At 33.2% G+C, this 14,965-nt stretch overlaps 1 protein-coding gene across 8 annotated transcripts in view; it reads right to left on the bottom strand.

The window, feature by feature from the left end:
- Positions 1 to 14,965, bottom strand: part of psidin (phagocyte signaling impaired) — a 57,174-nt gene that overhangs the window by 16,361 nt on the left and 25,848 nt on the right. For all 8 annotated transcript variants that reach the window (XR_013880391.1, XR_013880392.1, XR_013880390.1 and 5 more), the window contains exons 15-26: positions 14,335 to 14,448; positions 13,703 to 13,867; positions 12,590 to 12,673; positions 7,140 to 7,280; positions 6,746 to 6,812; positions 6,099 to 6,239; positions 5,709 to 5,782; positions 5,212 to 5,388; positions 4,879 to 4,980; positions 4,207 to 4,303; positions 1,949 to 2,017; positions 1,381 to 1,502 (exon numbers count right to left, since the gene is read on the bottom strand). Coding sequence is in view for 1 of the 8 variants with exons in the window: in XM_080163254.1 (XP_080019380.1) it covers positions 1,381 to 1,502; positions 1,949 to 2,017; positions 4,207 to 4,303; positions 4,879 to 4,980; positions 5,212 to 5,388; positions 5,709 to 5,782; positions 6,099 to 6,239; positions 6,746 to 6,812; positions 7,140 to 7,280; positions 12,590 to 12,673; positions 13,703 to 13,867; positions 14,335 to 14,448 (1,353 nt within the window). In the remaining 7 variants the exon portion in view is untranslated. The remainder of the gene's footprint in view (positions 1 to 1,380; positions 1,503 to 1,948; positions 2,018 to 4,206; positions 4,304 to 4,878; positions 4,981 to 5,211; positions 5,389 to 5,708; positions 5,783 to 6,098; positions 6,240 to 6,745; positions 6,813 to 7,139; positions 7,281 to 12,589; positions 12,674 to 13,702; positions 13,868 to 14,334; positions 14,449 to 14,965) is intronic.

Raw genomic sequence — 14,965 nt, forward strand, 5'->3', positions numbered from 1 at the left:
TGGTATGTCTTGGCACGAGTCACCACATTTTCCCCCCCCCCTTTAATTTTGATATCTATAACTGAAAAATTTTGAAAATCGGACCATACACTAAATAGCCTAAAACCTGCTAAAAAGGCAGTCTGGCCTTCATGATTGTTACTTTAAACGACAGGAAATTTAATTTTGATATCTGTAACTGAAAAAATTTTGAAAATCGGACCATAAACACTGAAGATATGGAGAAAAATGTGAAAAATTTAAAAATAGCCTAAAACCTGTTAAAAATCGGTCAGACCGCAAATGATGTTTTATAGTCAATTGTGCTCCTTAATAATGGGAATGTTGTCAAAAAATATCAGCATTCTATCTTTTATAGGAGCTGAGTAAATCCCATTTCCCCCATAGCGTTACGGACTGACGGACTGACTGACGGACTGACGGACGGACGGACAAAGTGAATTATAGAGTAGCTTCGCTACTAAAAATTGTTTAAGGGGGAGGGGGGAGTTTGTACAGTTATAGGAAATGAAAATTCAGTATCAAATCTTAGCCTGGCCGTTTGGGCTTGTTTTTATAGTTATCAACCTATTTTCTTTTGTAAACTCTCTTAAATGATTGGATCTACCTGTAAAACTTTGAAAATTGAATCTTGGGACTTTCCTTCTAGGGGCTAGAGGGACAAAAGACCCCCCCCCCCCCAAACACTAAAATTTTAAGTTATGAGCTTATTTTTAAAGATATCTAGCTGATTTTTTAAATGAAAGCTTTTATTACATAAATGAGTTGATTAGCCATCCCATATTTCATTTTTGCACTTTACCTCTAGGGGCTTGTAAGCTCAAAACTTATAAATTTTGTATTTGGGGGGGGGGGGGGGTTGTTTTACCCCAAAAGCCCCTAGAAGTAAAGTGCAAAAATGAAATATGGGGTGGCTATTCAACTCATTTATGTAATAAAAGCTTTCATTTAAAAAATCAGCTAGATATCTTTAAAAATAAGCTCATAACTTAAAATTTTAGTGTTTGGGGGGGGGGGGTCTTTTGCCCCACTAGCCCCTAGAAGGAAAGTCCCAAGATTCAATTTTCAAAGTTTTACAGGTAGATCCAATCATTTAAGAGAGTTTACAAAAAGAATTAGGTTGACAACTTTAAAAACAGGCCCAAACGGCCAAGGCAAAATTTGGTACTGAATTTTCATTTCCTATAACTGTACAAACTTCCCCCCTCCCCTTACATCTTGGGGCATAGCCACTAGAGGCTAGGGGTGAAGCCGCTAGTAAGTATATACCTGAGTAAAGAGAGTAAGCCACTGGTTGTGAGGACTAGGATTGAAAATATTTCTATTCTATACTGGTTACTTTCCATGATACCAGAGATACACACACACACAAGTATATACCTGAGTAAAGAGAGTATACCACTGGTTGTAAGGACTAGGATTGAGAATATTTCTATTCTGTACTGGTTACTTTCCATAATGCCAGAAATACAGGTCCAATCTGAGATCTGCACATTTTCTTCCTGAAAATATACAAAGTTATTAAAAATTCCGTTTTCCGATTTTGCAAGACAACCATAAAAAGAAAGAAAAATAAAACCTTAACTAAAAATGTCTTGTTCTACATTTATTAAAAATACCTCAAATATATTTTAATTTTCATATTACCTACTTACTAGAAGGATAAGTAATAAATCTACATGTTAATTTTTAACAGCAATTTTTTATGTGATATAATCATCCGATTGATTAAATTCTTAGAGGACTGATTCCTATTACAATAAGGTACAATATTATAAGCAAAGCATCTCTATAATAAAGTCCTAAAAATAAAAGCATGTCCTTAAAAAAACAATAATTGTAATCTACAGAAGGGGTAATTTTGTTTATCATCATTAGGGATATCCGATATACATCAGTTTATCACCCATTGTCTTATCCCTTTTTGATCCGTGCAAAACTGACTTACCACTGCCGACTTGACTTGATCCAAGTATTTCAATATTGGTTGGAAATCTGTTTCAGAAAGCGTGCATTTCTAAATTATAATAAAACATTGTCAATAGGGTTGTTTAGGAATGAATATTTCTTACCGGAGGGAATAAATGATGGACCGATAGGTCATCATTTATTCACGAGGGTAAGAAATATTCATTCCTAAACAAAAAACTGGGCAGGAATATCATTCTCATTTAAACAAAAACTCATTTTTATGCTAGTAAAATGTGGTTTAATTTTGGTTTTTAAATTTCATTTATTTCCCTGGTATAATTTTTCTTTCTTTTAGTAATTAATAAAAATTATAAAATCTTCCAAAAAAAATTTAAAATCTTCTAAAATCATACCAGGGATATAAATGAGATACTAGGGAAATAAATGAATATTTACATCCACTATTTAAGGGGTCGTTTATATGGGAATGCAATTTTCAAGTTTTTTGTTGGAAGAGTTAATAGTTACTAGCGGCTACGCCCCTATCATCTAGGGGATCTATATTTGAATTGATGTGGAATAGAAAAATAGCCTTAACCCATACCCAGACTTATTTATAAAAATAAAATAGCCTAAAACCAACTTAGGACCTATAAAAAGCTTCACTGTAAAGGAGAACCATATCTGTTCAGCGGTTGGCGAGATCCTTCCCTACAGACAAAAAAAAAGCTTACTACTTTATATAATAGGATTTATCGTATTACACACAGCTTTCCGCGGATATTACAAAGAAAAAATGTAAGATTTAAACCAGTTTTGTCAGCCCTTAGGAACCGAAGGCTCGGGCTAACAAAATTGGTATTAACCTTATGATTTTAATATTCGAGGAAAATTGTCTGTAATACGATGCTATACATAATTTTTCAGCGGATATTAATCGATTATGAAGCAATAATGAAAATATATAACTTGTATGGATAGGAATTCTTCTTAATGAAGAACATTAAAATTTAGTGTTCATATTTATCACTAAATGTGGCATTCTAAAATTATTCTGTTATTAGCTAGATTGAATATTAATCTTTTTCTTCCATTGTCCTATCCCTGTTTAAAGTATTAAAGTATTTTCTCTTTCTTTAAAATATTTTAGGATCCTGATATTTTTTATTTCAAATTATCGTCCTGAAAGGGTTAAAATGTTTAGGTAACTGTTAAATTTTAGTTCAATATCTGACCACATTACGCACGTATCGCTAGTATCAAATTATTTTAAAACTAAGTTTTCTTTTATTTACTATATTATAAATTTAAATTTTCTGTTTTATGAATATAAATTTAATACTTCAATATAATTCAAATAGCAACATGAAATAAAAAAAAGAATTTATTCTTCAAGCAGTAAAATAATGGGTCATATCGTTCTGGAAAATGGGAGTTTATTATGGATTATTGGAGCACTATGAGTTTTAAACATTTATTCCTTGGAAAACTTGAGCTCATATATAGACATTTATTTCCTATATAGATCTGACATGGATCTTGAAGCAAAAACCAGGCTGTTTTGTAAATGTTAAAAATTGGAAGAATCTATTAAATATAAGTTATCGCAAATATACTTAGTAAATAATACGGGTTTAACAATAATTTATCGTCCATTGCCTTATCACTTAGATCCCTGGTAAAAAATACTTTTTCCATATCCATTGAACTTACCTCTTGCGTGGCTTGTTGCATTGCAGTTTGTATTCATTTCAAAGGGGTTATTTAATTTATCATAATTAGGGTTTTACAATAATTCATCGTCCATTGTCTTATCCCTTAGATCCCTGGATAAAATAAAAAAGATTTCATAACCATTGATTTTACCTCTTGCGTGGCTTGTTGCATTACAGTATGTGTTAATTTCAAAGGGGTTATTTAATTTATCATAATTAGGGTTTAACAATAATTTATCGTCCATTGTCTTATCCCTTAGATCCCTGGATAAAATAAAAAAGATTTCATAACCATTGATTTTACCTCTTGCGTGGCTTGTTGCATTACAGTATGTGTTAATTTCAAAGGGGTTATTTAATTTATCATAATTAGGGTTTAACAATAATTTATCGTCCATTGTCTTATCACTTAGATCCCTGGTAAAAAATACTTTTTCCATATCCATTGAACTTACCTCTTGCGTGGCTTGTTGCATTACAGTATGTGTTAATTTAAAAGGGGTTATTTAATTTATAATAATTAAGGTTTAACAATAATTTATCGTCAATTGTCTTATCCCTTAAGATTCCTAGATTTTACCTCTTGCGTGGCTTGTTGCATTACAGTTTGTGTCAGTTTCAAAGCTTCCACAACTCCTTCTATCTGCAGGCTTGGAAGCAACAAAAACAGCTGACTCCTTAAATTTAGAAAGGGGGTCATTTTTCGCGAATTTTTGTAAACTTATGTCTAAGCTTTTAGTCAAAATCTCTATGATCAGTTCACATAGCAAATTTTAAGAGACATAATATAAAAAATAGCCAAGAAAATCACGAAACCTTAAAAAATAATATTTTTAAAGCATGACCGACAGACAGAAAGACGGACAAACCAATGTATAGATTAAATGCTCATATTTCATAGGAATCATCACTAAAAATTTTAGCTGTCTGTCTTTAAAAGCAGCCGAGAATATCACATTTCTCCCCCAAGTTACAAACTGGCGAACTGACGAACAACAGACAACTTCAAATGCACAATTTCTAGAGAGTGGACAATGGGCTGTTTATTGCAATAGCCCCCAAAGTTTTATGATACGTTTTCTTAAGCTTTGACCTAACAACTTTGGCAATTTAAGAGAATTTTGTAAATGTTCAAACGTTTTAACTTATAATCTTAACTACAGAAGGGGTAATTTTGTGTATCATTATTGGGGATGGACATCAATTTAACGGCCATTGTGCTATCCCGTTAGATCCCTACCCGATGTCTTACCTGTAAGGTGCCTGTGGATAGTCCAAGAAGATTTCTTTCTCTACCAGACTTGTAGCTTCAGTCTGTAGGCTGGTCAGCTTTTCAAGTAATTCAGCAAGAGTTCTGGAATGAATAGAAACTTTATAGGTTTGTACGTTCCTTTGTGTTATAAAAATTTATTTCGAATCGTTAATGGGGAGAGTGAGTGTTCAATGTTCATCCTAGCCCCTAAAAATAGCCTAAAACCACCAGTTTCAAAATTGCTACAAAACCGTTAAGCTGTAACAAAAATCTTACGTCAATTAATTTTAATTTTCAATAAGGTAAAAAAAAAACAACAAATAAAATACTTACTTGAGTGTAGTGGCACTCTTAGTGTCACCATCAGTAGCGCTGCTCGGGTTTAAACACGTGACCAGAGCCTGTAAAGTAACGCGGCGGATGCGCGCATACATCATCTCAAGCTGGAAGTTTGCCGCCACCATTTCTTCTGTAAACGCGCTCTCGTCTGGCTCATAGCTTAGAATTGTCCTGAAATGGAGAAAATTCATATATCTTAAAGGATAAGACAATTGCCGATAAATTAGTGTACATCCCCAATGATGATATACTAAAAAAATTACCCCATCTGTAGATGACAATTGGTGGTTGAAACTTTGGACACGCAACTTAAAACCAACCAACCTGCCAAAATGAATGTTTAATTAAGTCGGGGAGTGTTGCCAAAAAAAATTCAGTCGTGTATTTTGAATAGGAGCCTAGAAAAAAACGTTTCCACCTTTCGGTGTCTGACAGACAGACGGACGGCCATTTGGAATTATAGAGTAGCTTCGCTACTCAAAAGTATTTACCTGAAATCTCTATTATCAGCTAGGGAATCCCAGTCAATTGGAGTAAGATTTGCATATTTTATATGCTCTAACACCTAAAAGATAATCAGTCGTTTATTTGAAGTACCTAAGATTTGCATATTCTGAAAACATGAAAACTTCTAAAACGCTCTAACACATGGGTTATTTTGTATTACTGGCTTTAAAGCCTTAGAAAAGAACGATACAAGTGACAATAGGGCATAAAAAAGTTCAAGAAATATAAGACTAAAGCAACTATTAACTTTTTAAAAAGTAATTTAAATCAACAAGCATGGTAATCTGAATCATTTTTTGGCGAATACACTATTTTTTAATGCCAAATAAATTGAAATAAAAAAGAAGGCAAAGGTTGCCACCCTTGATTCTTACCTCTTCATAGTTCTTGGCCAGAAAGTTGATATCAATGAGAAGTTTGTCCGTATTGACCAGGGGCACGTAGTAGCTTGTAAGGAGGCGTCGCTTCAGCTTGCTAATATCACATATTTGAGACAGGTTACCGTGCTTGTATGCCTGAAAAAAACATAAGGATTTACTTATTTTAAAGAAATAATTTAAAATCATTAAAAAATTAAAAATGCTTTTGAAATTATTTCTAACAGAAACGAAAATATGTAAAATACAGTTCTAATAAAGGAGAGAAATAGCAGGGAGGTCTTTTTTTAAAAAAAAAGGGAACTATGGTAGAATTTTTTCGTTTATTTAAATTTAACTCAATGAAATAGAAACAAAGTGTATCCATCCACCAAAAAAGGCCACCAAACATCCCTGTTGGAAGGTGCTTCACTGCTTAACAACACTTGCAATAGTTAGTGAATACTCATAGTCCACTTTACATATTTTTGTATTCATTTATTTTCCATGAAATGGAAAGATATTTCAAAACTGATTACTTGGGCTTGTAAAGAAACTGTTTCAGTATCTTAGGTCGAAAAGGGTCTCTTTTGTAAACAATTTTTACAGCGTTATGGCCAAATACAAGACGGAACATAATTCTAACGAATTTTATTCGTCTTTACCTGAATTATATGTTCAGTCGTCTCCTTAGGAGAATGATGGTAAAATCTTATCATTTGGCAGTATATTCTAAAATACAAAAAGATTTATAAACATTTACTAATTCCTTAGGTACTAACAACTGAAAATTATTCTGCATTTAACACAATAGGTTTTTTCGAATTTAATTATAATCTTTATTTGTTATACATAATAAAATCAATGGTTTATAATACTTAAATAAAAACTTTTTTGTAGGGGGGGGGGGGGTTATAAACACTGGGCCTATAAGATTAAGAAGCTTCACTATAAAGGAGAACCAAATATAGGTTCAGAGGTTATATAGTAAGACCCTTTGCCACACACACAGACAGACATCCTATTACTTTTATAATGATAACCAATACATCACTATACCTGTGTAGCCTGTCAACTTGTCCGGCAGCCGCCAGAGGCCGGAGCAGTACCCAACTCAGGGTGTCCAACATCAGGTTCTTGACGTCCAGGGGAGTGTGGATCTCGTCACATAAGGTACCCGCACCCACACGCCCAACAAACCTAAACATTGACAGTTATCCAGGGATCTAAAAGGGATGAGACAATGACCAATAAATAACACTCAACTTAATGAACCAACCAATCAAAACTGGCTTTAGGGACATTTTATTTTTTAATGGCAGTATATACTTTTTAATCAATCTAGCTACTAAACATCACGGACAAGGGACTAGGTTTTTTATAAGGAATTTAAGAACTAGCTTTCTATCCATTTCCTTTGGGAACTTCTTCCTTCAATCCCACTTCTTCTCAGTTACATTCCAAAGCCAGTTTTACCCTTATTAGACAAAACTTTAGGCAATTTTAAGTTAAATATAATCGTAGAATCGCCACCTCCCTCCCCCTGTGTTGAAATGTATAAAAAGAAAAACCTAGGTATTTATGAAAGCTTCAATTTAGTTCTATACAGCTTTGTAATAAAATAAGGCAATAAAATAAAATAGCTTAATTGAATCTCTTTACCCCTCCTTATTTTTGATGATATTGTTTGACCCCATATATCTCTTTGAATGTTTATATAAAAGAACATTCACATAAGCATACTAGGTGTATATAAAAGTTGGAGAGGGAAATACAAAGTTTAAAATTGTTTAGTAAAGAAAACTAACCCAACATCATAAACTTTTCTCAAGTCTAACTCTTGTATTAAAAAACTTGAAAAGAGTAGTTCCATCAGCGGGGTTCTTAAGAGATAAGACAAAGGCCAATGAAGGGACAGGTAGGTTGCGGCTAAATTCTGTAAAGGTGTGTGTTTTAAGGCCTAAAAACAGGAGTAGAACGATAATATTCACTAAATATGTGTATTCCTTATTGAAAAGAACAATAGCAAAAAAAAATTTTTTTAATCCGTAAAATTCATCGAATGCTTCGCTCATGTCAAACTGACAACAATAACAAAATTGACAATTATAAACAAAAATATTGGAAAGAGTTTAAAAAATTACAAAAAATGCCAATTATTTCAAAGATATTAATTTTTAAAACATTATTCGATTGTCCATGGTAATTCTATGTATTATATGTTAAAAATTAATTTTTGTCAGCTTGACATTAGAAAAGCTTTCGGTGAAAATTTCAGGTTTTTTCAACGATTTTAAGGTATCATTAACTTTTTAAAAAAATGTCTATGGTTCTATTCAATAAGGAATACACATAATTCAGGGGTGTATATTCTACATGGGATCCCCTGCTCAGGAGGGGGGGAAAAAAATAAAAAATAAGTGGTTGGAGGGAAAAAAAATGTAAAAATTAAGAAAACTGAAAACATTTTTTCCATTTCACGTTAAAAAATGTTTGGTAGGAGGGATAAAATAAATAAAATATAGAGTTCTTTAAATATTTTCCATTTTCCCCCTACTTGGTGAGAAAAAACTAGGGGGGGGAAGAAAAATAAAAAAAATTGTAGCAGGGGAAAAAAAATAAATCTTGTGCAGAATATACACCCCTGACACATATTTAGAGAATATTATCCTTCTACTGTTTTTAAGCCTTAAAACACACACCTTTACGGATTTTACCCGCAACCTACCTGTCCACTAATGCAAATCCCCAATAAAGATAAACTAAATTGCCCCTTCCGTAGATTAAAATTAGTAGTTAAAGCACTCAACTGAATTAACCAACTAATCAAAATTTACCCAAGTTCCCAAAGTTGTTAAGTCCAATGAATAAGAAAATGTTATTATAAAACTTTGGGGACTAGTGTAATAAGCAGCCCATTGTCAAGTCTCTCTCTGGTTCTATCAAGTGCTTTTGTGCATCCTTATTGTCTTGATGAGAAGTGATCAGCAAAACTTGTTATGTATGCTCTGCACAAAATTTCTTTTTTTTCCCCAGCTGCAAAAATATTTCATTTAAACCACTCTAGTTTTTTCCCCAATGAGGGGAAAAAGTGGAAACTCTTAATTTTATTAATTTTTCCTCCTCCCACATATTTTTTCCCAAAGAGGGGAAAACGAAAAATTCTATAGTTACATTTTATTTTTCCATTTTTTTACAATTAGACCACCTCTTTGGTTTCCATAGTTCCTTTAAACGGCGAAACACAATAGGGTAGTGCGGGGTTATTCCGGTCAATTTTTTGCTTCAACTTAAAAAAAATATACTTCCCAAAAGCTTTTTCCGGTTTTTAAGAGTGCAAATGAAAGATATGACAATAACGAAGAAGCCTGTCTTGGTCCCGTTAAGATCTCGCAAAGAAGTCGGTCAAAAATCGGTTTAAAGGGCTGCGGTTGGCCTATACCGGAATAACCCCACCGTTGGGGCTATTTCGGTCAGTTGACTTTGGGGGGGGTGGAACACCCCCTTAAAATATTTTTTTTAACATTTTAAACTATGAGTAGAAAGCTGAGGTCATTAGCTTTCTATTGGTACTAGTCGCATGCAGATCAGACAATTTTTTGACAACATTTTCCCCATTTTAAAAAAGTCGGTAAAATCGCAAAAAAACATCAATTTTTTTCATGCAAACTTTAAAAAAAAAATCATACTTTTTATTATATGATTAGGTTTTTTTAAGCTTTATACATAAATTAGAGTCAATTTCTGATTCACCAGGGATAAGGGATAGGAAACCTGGCCATAAATTAGGTCTCGGCCTGGTTTTGAAAGGGATCATGCAACTTTTACCATTTGCCTAATTTAATGACCTTACTGGCGGACGGCTCATATTGGCTACCGCTCTAAACCAATAGTGTTCTGTGATTTGGGCTTGTTTTGTATCAACCAATCACCAATTGGCGGAGCCAATTGGTGATTGGTTGATACAAAACAAGCCCAAATCACAGATGGCGGAAATTTTAGAAGCAGACAATCTAGAAAAAATAATGATTTCGTCTGCTACGAAAAAATAAATATAAATGGTGTTAGATCACATTAGTTTAATTATTAAATCTGCTTAGAGTTAAACATTAAAAAAGGGCCACATAGAAAAAACAAAAATAACGGGATTATTTTTTTGGAAAGAAGGTAGCTACGAATTTTCATTTGGTAGTTTATAAATTAGATGTTGTATTTTGAATTTTAAAAATTTAGTACGGAGTTGATACAACACCTTCACCCTAATTTTTGTACAATACAACACAGTACAGATATATCATTACATTATATCCAGTATAGTATCCAAAGAACTTGATAGAATGTTACCCAAGTGCATATTTATTTATTTATTTTGAATTTTAATTAGCAATGAAATTTTAAAATAAAATTTTTACTCATTAATAAAAATGCAAATAATACAAACTAAAATCTGTCTAAGGGAAACCCAACGATAGCTTTCTGACAGTTCAAATTACCAAAGTAAAAGATAAAAAATTTTGGGAGAGAAAAAACTTCATTTTAACAAAAGCCATTAATATATAGGTTTATAAAAAGTTATGTTTTTTACTTTAAACTAGCTACCTGAATTTGATTCTATACTTTATCTACACACACACACACAGCTTTTTCATTAGCATTTTATACGAACCACTGCGCTATCCCAAAACTGGTTTATTAGGCTAGAAATAGGCCTAGGCTTGAAATAGGCCTGAAATAATATTTTCCTACATTTCCCATCCCTTATCCCTGTGATTCACAGGTCGTGGAATTTCTTGAAAAAAGTGATTTTTTCCCAAAAAATTTTTAATTTTAAAAATCCTGCCAGTTTTGACAGCAGTTTTTGATACATTTTTTCTTGTCTCAAATTGGCTAGGATTGACCTACAAGGGTGGTTAAGGTGTCTAAAGATGCAAAATTACATGCCTGACAATTAACTTGGAATGATATGGGGTCTAACTCTAATAATTCAACACATTTTATGCAACAGGAATTTTGAAAATGCAAAATCTTGAATATGTACTCTAAATCTTGGAGATAGAACCCATATCCTGGGGAGTTTTTGTTAGAACATGCAAAGAGCTTTCTATAGACACCTTAAACACCTTTCTAGCTTAATCCTAGCCGATTTGACATAAAAAAATCCAAACCGCGCAAAAATCGCGAACACCCTCTTATACGAAAAAGATGCAAGGGTTTCATATGGAATTTTAAATCTTCTAGCGGTCTTTCTAATAGACATACCCTTTCTTACATGAGCCAATGCAGCTGATACATCTTCAGGCAAATAATTAAGGCGTTCCTTTGGGTGATATACTCTTCCCATTACTATAAAAATGTGTCTGAAAATTTTTTAATGTCTTTACAAATTGAAAAGCTTAGGCAACAAAACATGACATGATACAAGCAGTAAAATGACTAGTAATGTACATCACACAACAGGCAAGGCAATGATTAAAGCTTAGGTCATGCATTTAGGTTGTTTATGCTTCCAGATCACCTAAATAAAACATTAGGGTATTATACAGTTATAAATACAGTAATAAAAAAAGTAAAAAAAGTGACCGGAATAGACCATTTTTTTAGACGAAAAAAAAATTATGAAAAAATCAAGTTAGAACAACGCCTCCAATTGCAAACGATAAATGAATGCCATATCTTTCATTTTACAAAAACCCGGAGGTCGCTAGGACTTACCATTTTTTCACAATTTTAGGTTGAACATGGCCTATTTTGAAAAATTTTTTTGCAAATTTTTTCCACTTTTTTGAGGGCAAAAAAGTCATAGAAGGAGTGATCTGACAAAAATTTGCTGAAGTAAGAAATGAAAGTATAGGCAATAAACTACAACTTTGCTTCCTGAAGATCTCTCGCAAACGTTTAGAACACCGTTAAAAAACGGTTTTAAAAAAGTTGGTCGTTTGACCGGAATTGTACCCCCCGACCACATTAACCCCGCACTACCCTAAACTATATAAATGGGTGAGTTTACTACCATCATGTTAAATAAAAGAGGCAAAATGACTTTAAATATCGACATAAGTTATACAAGCAATCAGACTGTTTAATGCATCTAAACCCACAGGGATAGAGGGAGGGTAAATAAGAATAAAATTAGGAAGATATTGGATATTAGATGTGAATTATGCTGAAACCTACAGTTTAAACACGTTCCCTGATTTGTAGGCTTCAAAACTTTGATTACTTTTACTAAATCTTGATTGGTTAGTACAAATGGACAGTTTCCAAATTTTTTTGATCTACATGAGGGGTAATTTTGTTTATCATTACCAGGGTTGTACACCAATTTATTGTCTATTGTCTTAGCCATAAGAAACTTGGAATCATATTACTAAAATGAATGTGTTTTAAAGAAGTTCATTACAGTTACATTTTTTTATTTCTTTTTATAACAGAAACTGTTGTCAATTGAGAAAATCCATGAAAAAAAATAGAGATAAATCTACAATTTAAGCAACACAGTGATTTCTAACCTGATTAGTAGAAGCATAAGTTGCCAGTTGGAAGGGCTACCCAGCAGACCAAGTCGTAACATTGAACATGCTTGGAGGAAAAACCTTAAATGTATTTGGTTTAGGTAAAGATATGAATATCTTACAATACTTTAAATAATAATAAGTTTATTATCCCAGATGGGTAATCAGCTACAAGAATCCTCCCAACTCAATGAGAAAGGGAGGCATTTTTGGGCATATTTTCCGTAAAAGTGTGTGCCAGGGTTTCGGATCCGCATTAATTTTTTGCGGATCCGGATCCTCAAAATTTGGTCAGTGCGGATCCGGATCCTACCGGATCCGGTTCCGGATCCTTGACAATAAAAATAAAATCACCAAACCTTTCAAAAAATATTTATTCTTAAATTCGAAGTCAAAAATACTTTTAATTTTTAAGTCTGACCCTAAACCTTAAAGATTGGCTCTCATCAAGAGAATTTCTGAGATTGTATATAAATTTAGGTCGATTTTTCCATTTTTTTGAGTCCAAGGATCCGGATCCGGATCCGCATTTTTTTGCGGATCCGGATCCTTGGACTCGAAAATATGCGGATCCTTGCGGATCCGGATCCCAAACCCTGGTGTGTGCTTTAAGACTTTAGAACAGTAGTAGAACTTTAAAATCTATGGTGGTTACTCTAATATGGTACAATATGGAACTTTGAAGAAACGGCGTAAAAATGCCTTCCTTCACGTATAAGCTAGGGGAGATCAATGTGTATTTAAATATTTTTTATAAACATTTATCTGTATTAGGTATTATATTAATGCATATCCCAAAGATAAGCTGGCTAACAAGAATTAAGTATGGTAGTTGATCTACTTTAACCCGTCCTAATATTAGTTATTTATCGCATCGTATTATAAATAGGTAACCTTCCGCGGATTTAAAAATGTACAATTATAAGATTAAAACCAATTTTGTTAGCCTAGTGATGCCGAAGGCACGGTCTAACAAATCTGGTTTAAGTATTGCAATTTTACACTTTTGAATCCGCGAAAAAACTGGATATAATACGATACGATACATGATTTTTTAGCGGACTGAGAACTGGTTCTTATGGTTTTGAAGCCATACTGGAAAAATCTTACCTTTTCTCCTTGGTATTGATCCACTTCTCCCAGAGTAGTTGTCCCGCAAGGACAAGATAGCCATCACTAGGGCGCAGCTCTGTTGATACAATATGCTGTACCAGTGGCTGGGTGGCCAGGTAGCGGTCACACAACCCGCTCACAAGCTGGTCAACACGTTCATCACTAAATAATGATTATGTCCATAAGTAGCGTGGCAATAACAAGTAAATTAAGATTCTTAATAATAAATGAAAGTTGTGAAGTAAACATACAAAAAAATCATGTACAGTACAATCCTTTAACATAAAGTGGTAAGGTTTTGTTTTATCTGAAGCTTGAGATTTCAGTAACTACTAAACCGATTGAGCTCTCCAGTTTAGGGCGGGTTCATATAAGTCCAAGTATGGTTTTAGGCTGTATTATTTATTTCTTATATTGAAGTCTATATTAAAGGCTATTTTCCTATCCTCTCAATACCCATTAGAATTCTGAGCAACTCATTCTTATACATTTGACTAAGGTTAATTTAATAAATGGCAAGGTTTTGCTATTTATCATTACGATTTTTTTTTGTTTTAGATTGTTTCGTATTACTCACAAACTAAAATATCATTGCTACAAGCATGAAAAGATTACTTAAATCTACTAACCTGATGTTAAGATGTTGGCCGAGAAATCTTTCAATGCCAGTGACACAGATCTCTGTGTATATTTGGGCAGTATTGGTTGGTATCTCTCCAGAGTCTGGGTACCGAGATCTTAACCTACAAAGTATGTTATTTCAGGGATTAAATGGATAAGACAATGCCAGTGACACGGATATCTGTGTATATTTGGGCAGTATTGGTTGGTATCTCTCCAGAGTCTGGGTACCGAGTCAGATCTTAACCTACAAAGTACATTATTTCAGTGATCTAAAGGGATAAGAGTAAGACAATGGCCGATAAATTGATGTACATCCCAAATGATGATACCTAAAATCAGTGTTTCGGAGCCGGAGCCGGGAGCCGGGAGCAGCAACATTTTTGGTGGAGCCGGATCCGGAGCCGTATTTTTCGTTAAAAACGGCTCCGGCTCCGGATTAGCTAAAAATGATTTTTAAAGTAATATTATAATTTGGCAACGGTCTATTTCCATATAATAAACTGAAAAACTATTGTTACTTAACAAAGAGACACACATCCTTCTACTTTTATATAGCTTTAATCAAATAAAAGCAAAATATTTAATATTATTTATTTTATTTTATTAAATTCAATAATGAAAAAAAATTGATATATT

Source organism: Acartia tonsa, chromosome 6, assembly GCF_053477335.1.
Source record: "Acartia tonsa isolate MP-2025a chromosome 6, ASM5347733v1, whole genome shotgun sequence".
Taxonomy (NCBI): Eukaryota; Metazoa; Arthropoda; class Copepoda; order Calanoida; family Acartiidae; genus Acartia; species Acartia tonsa.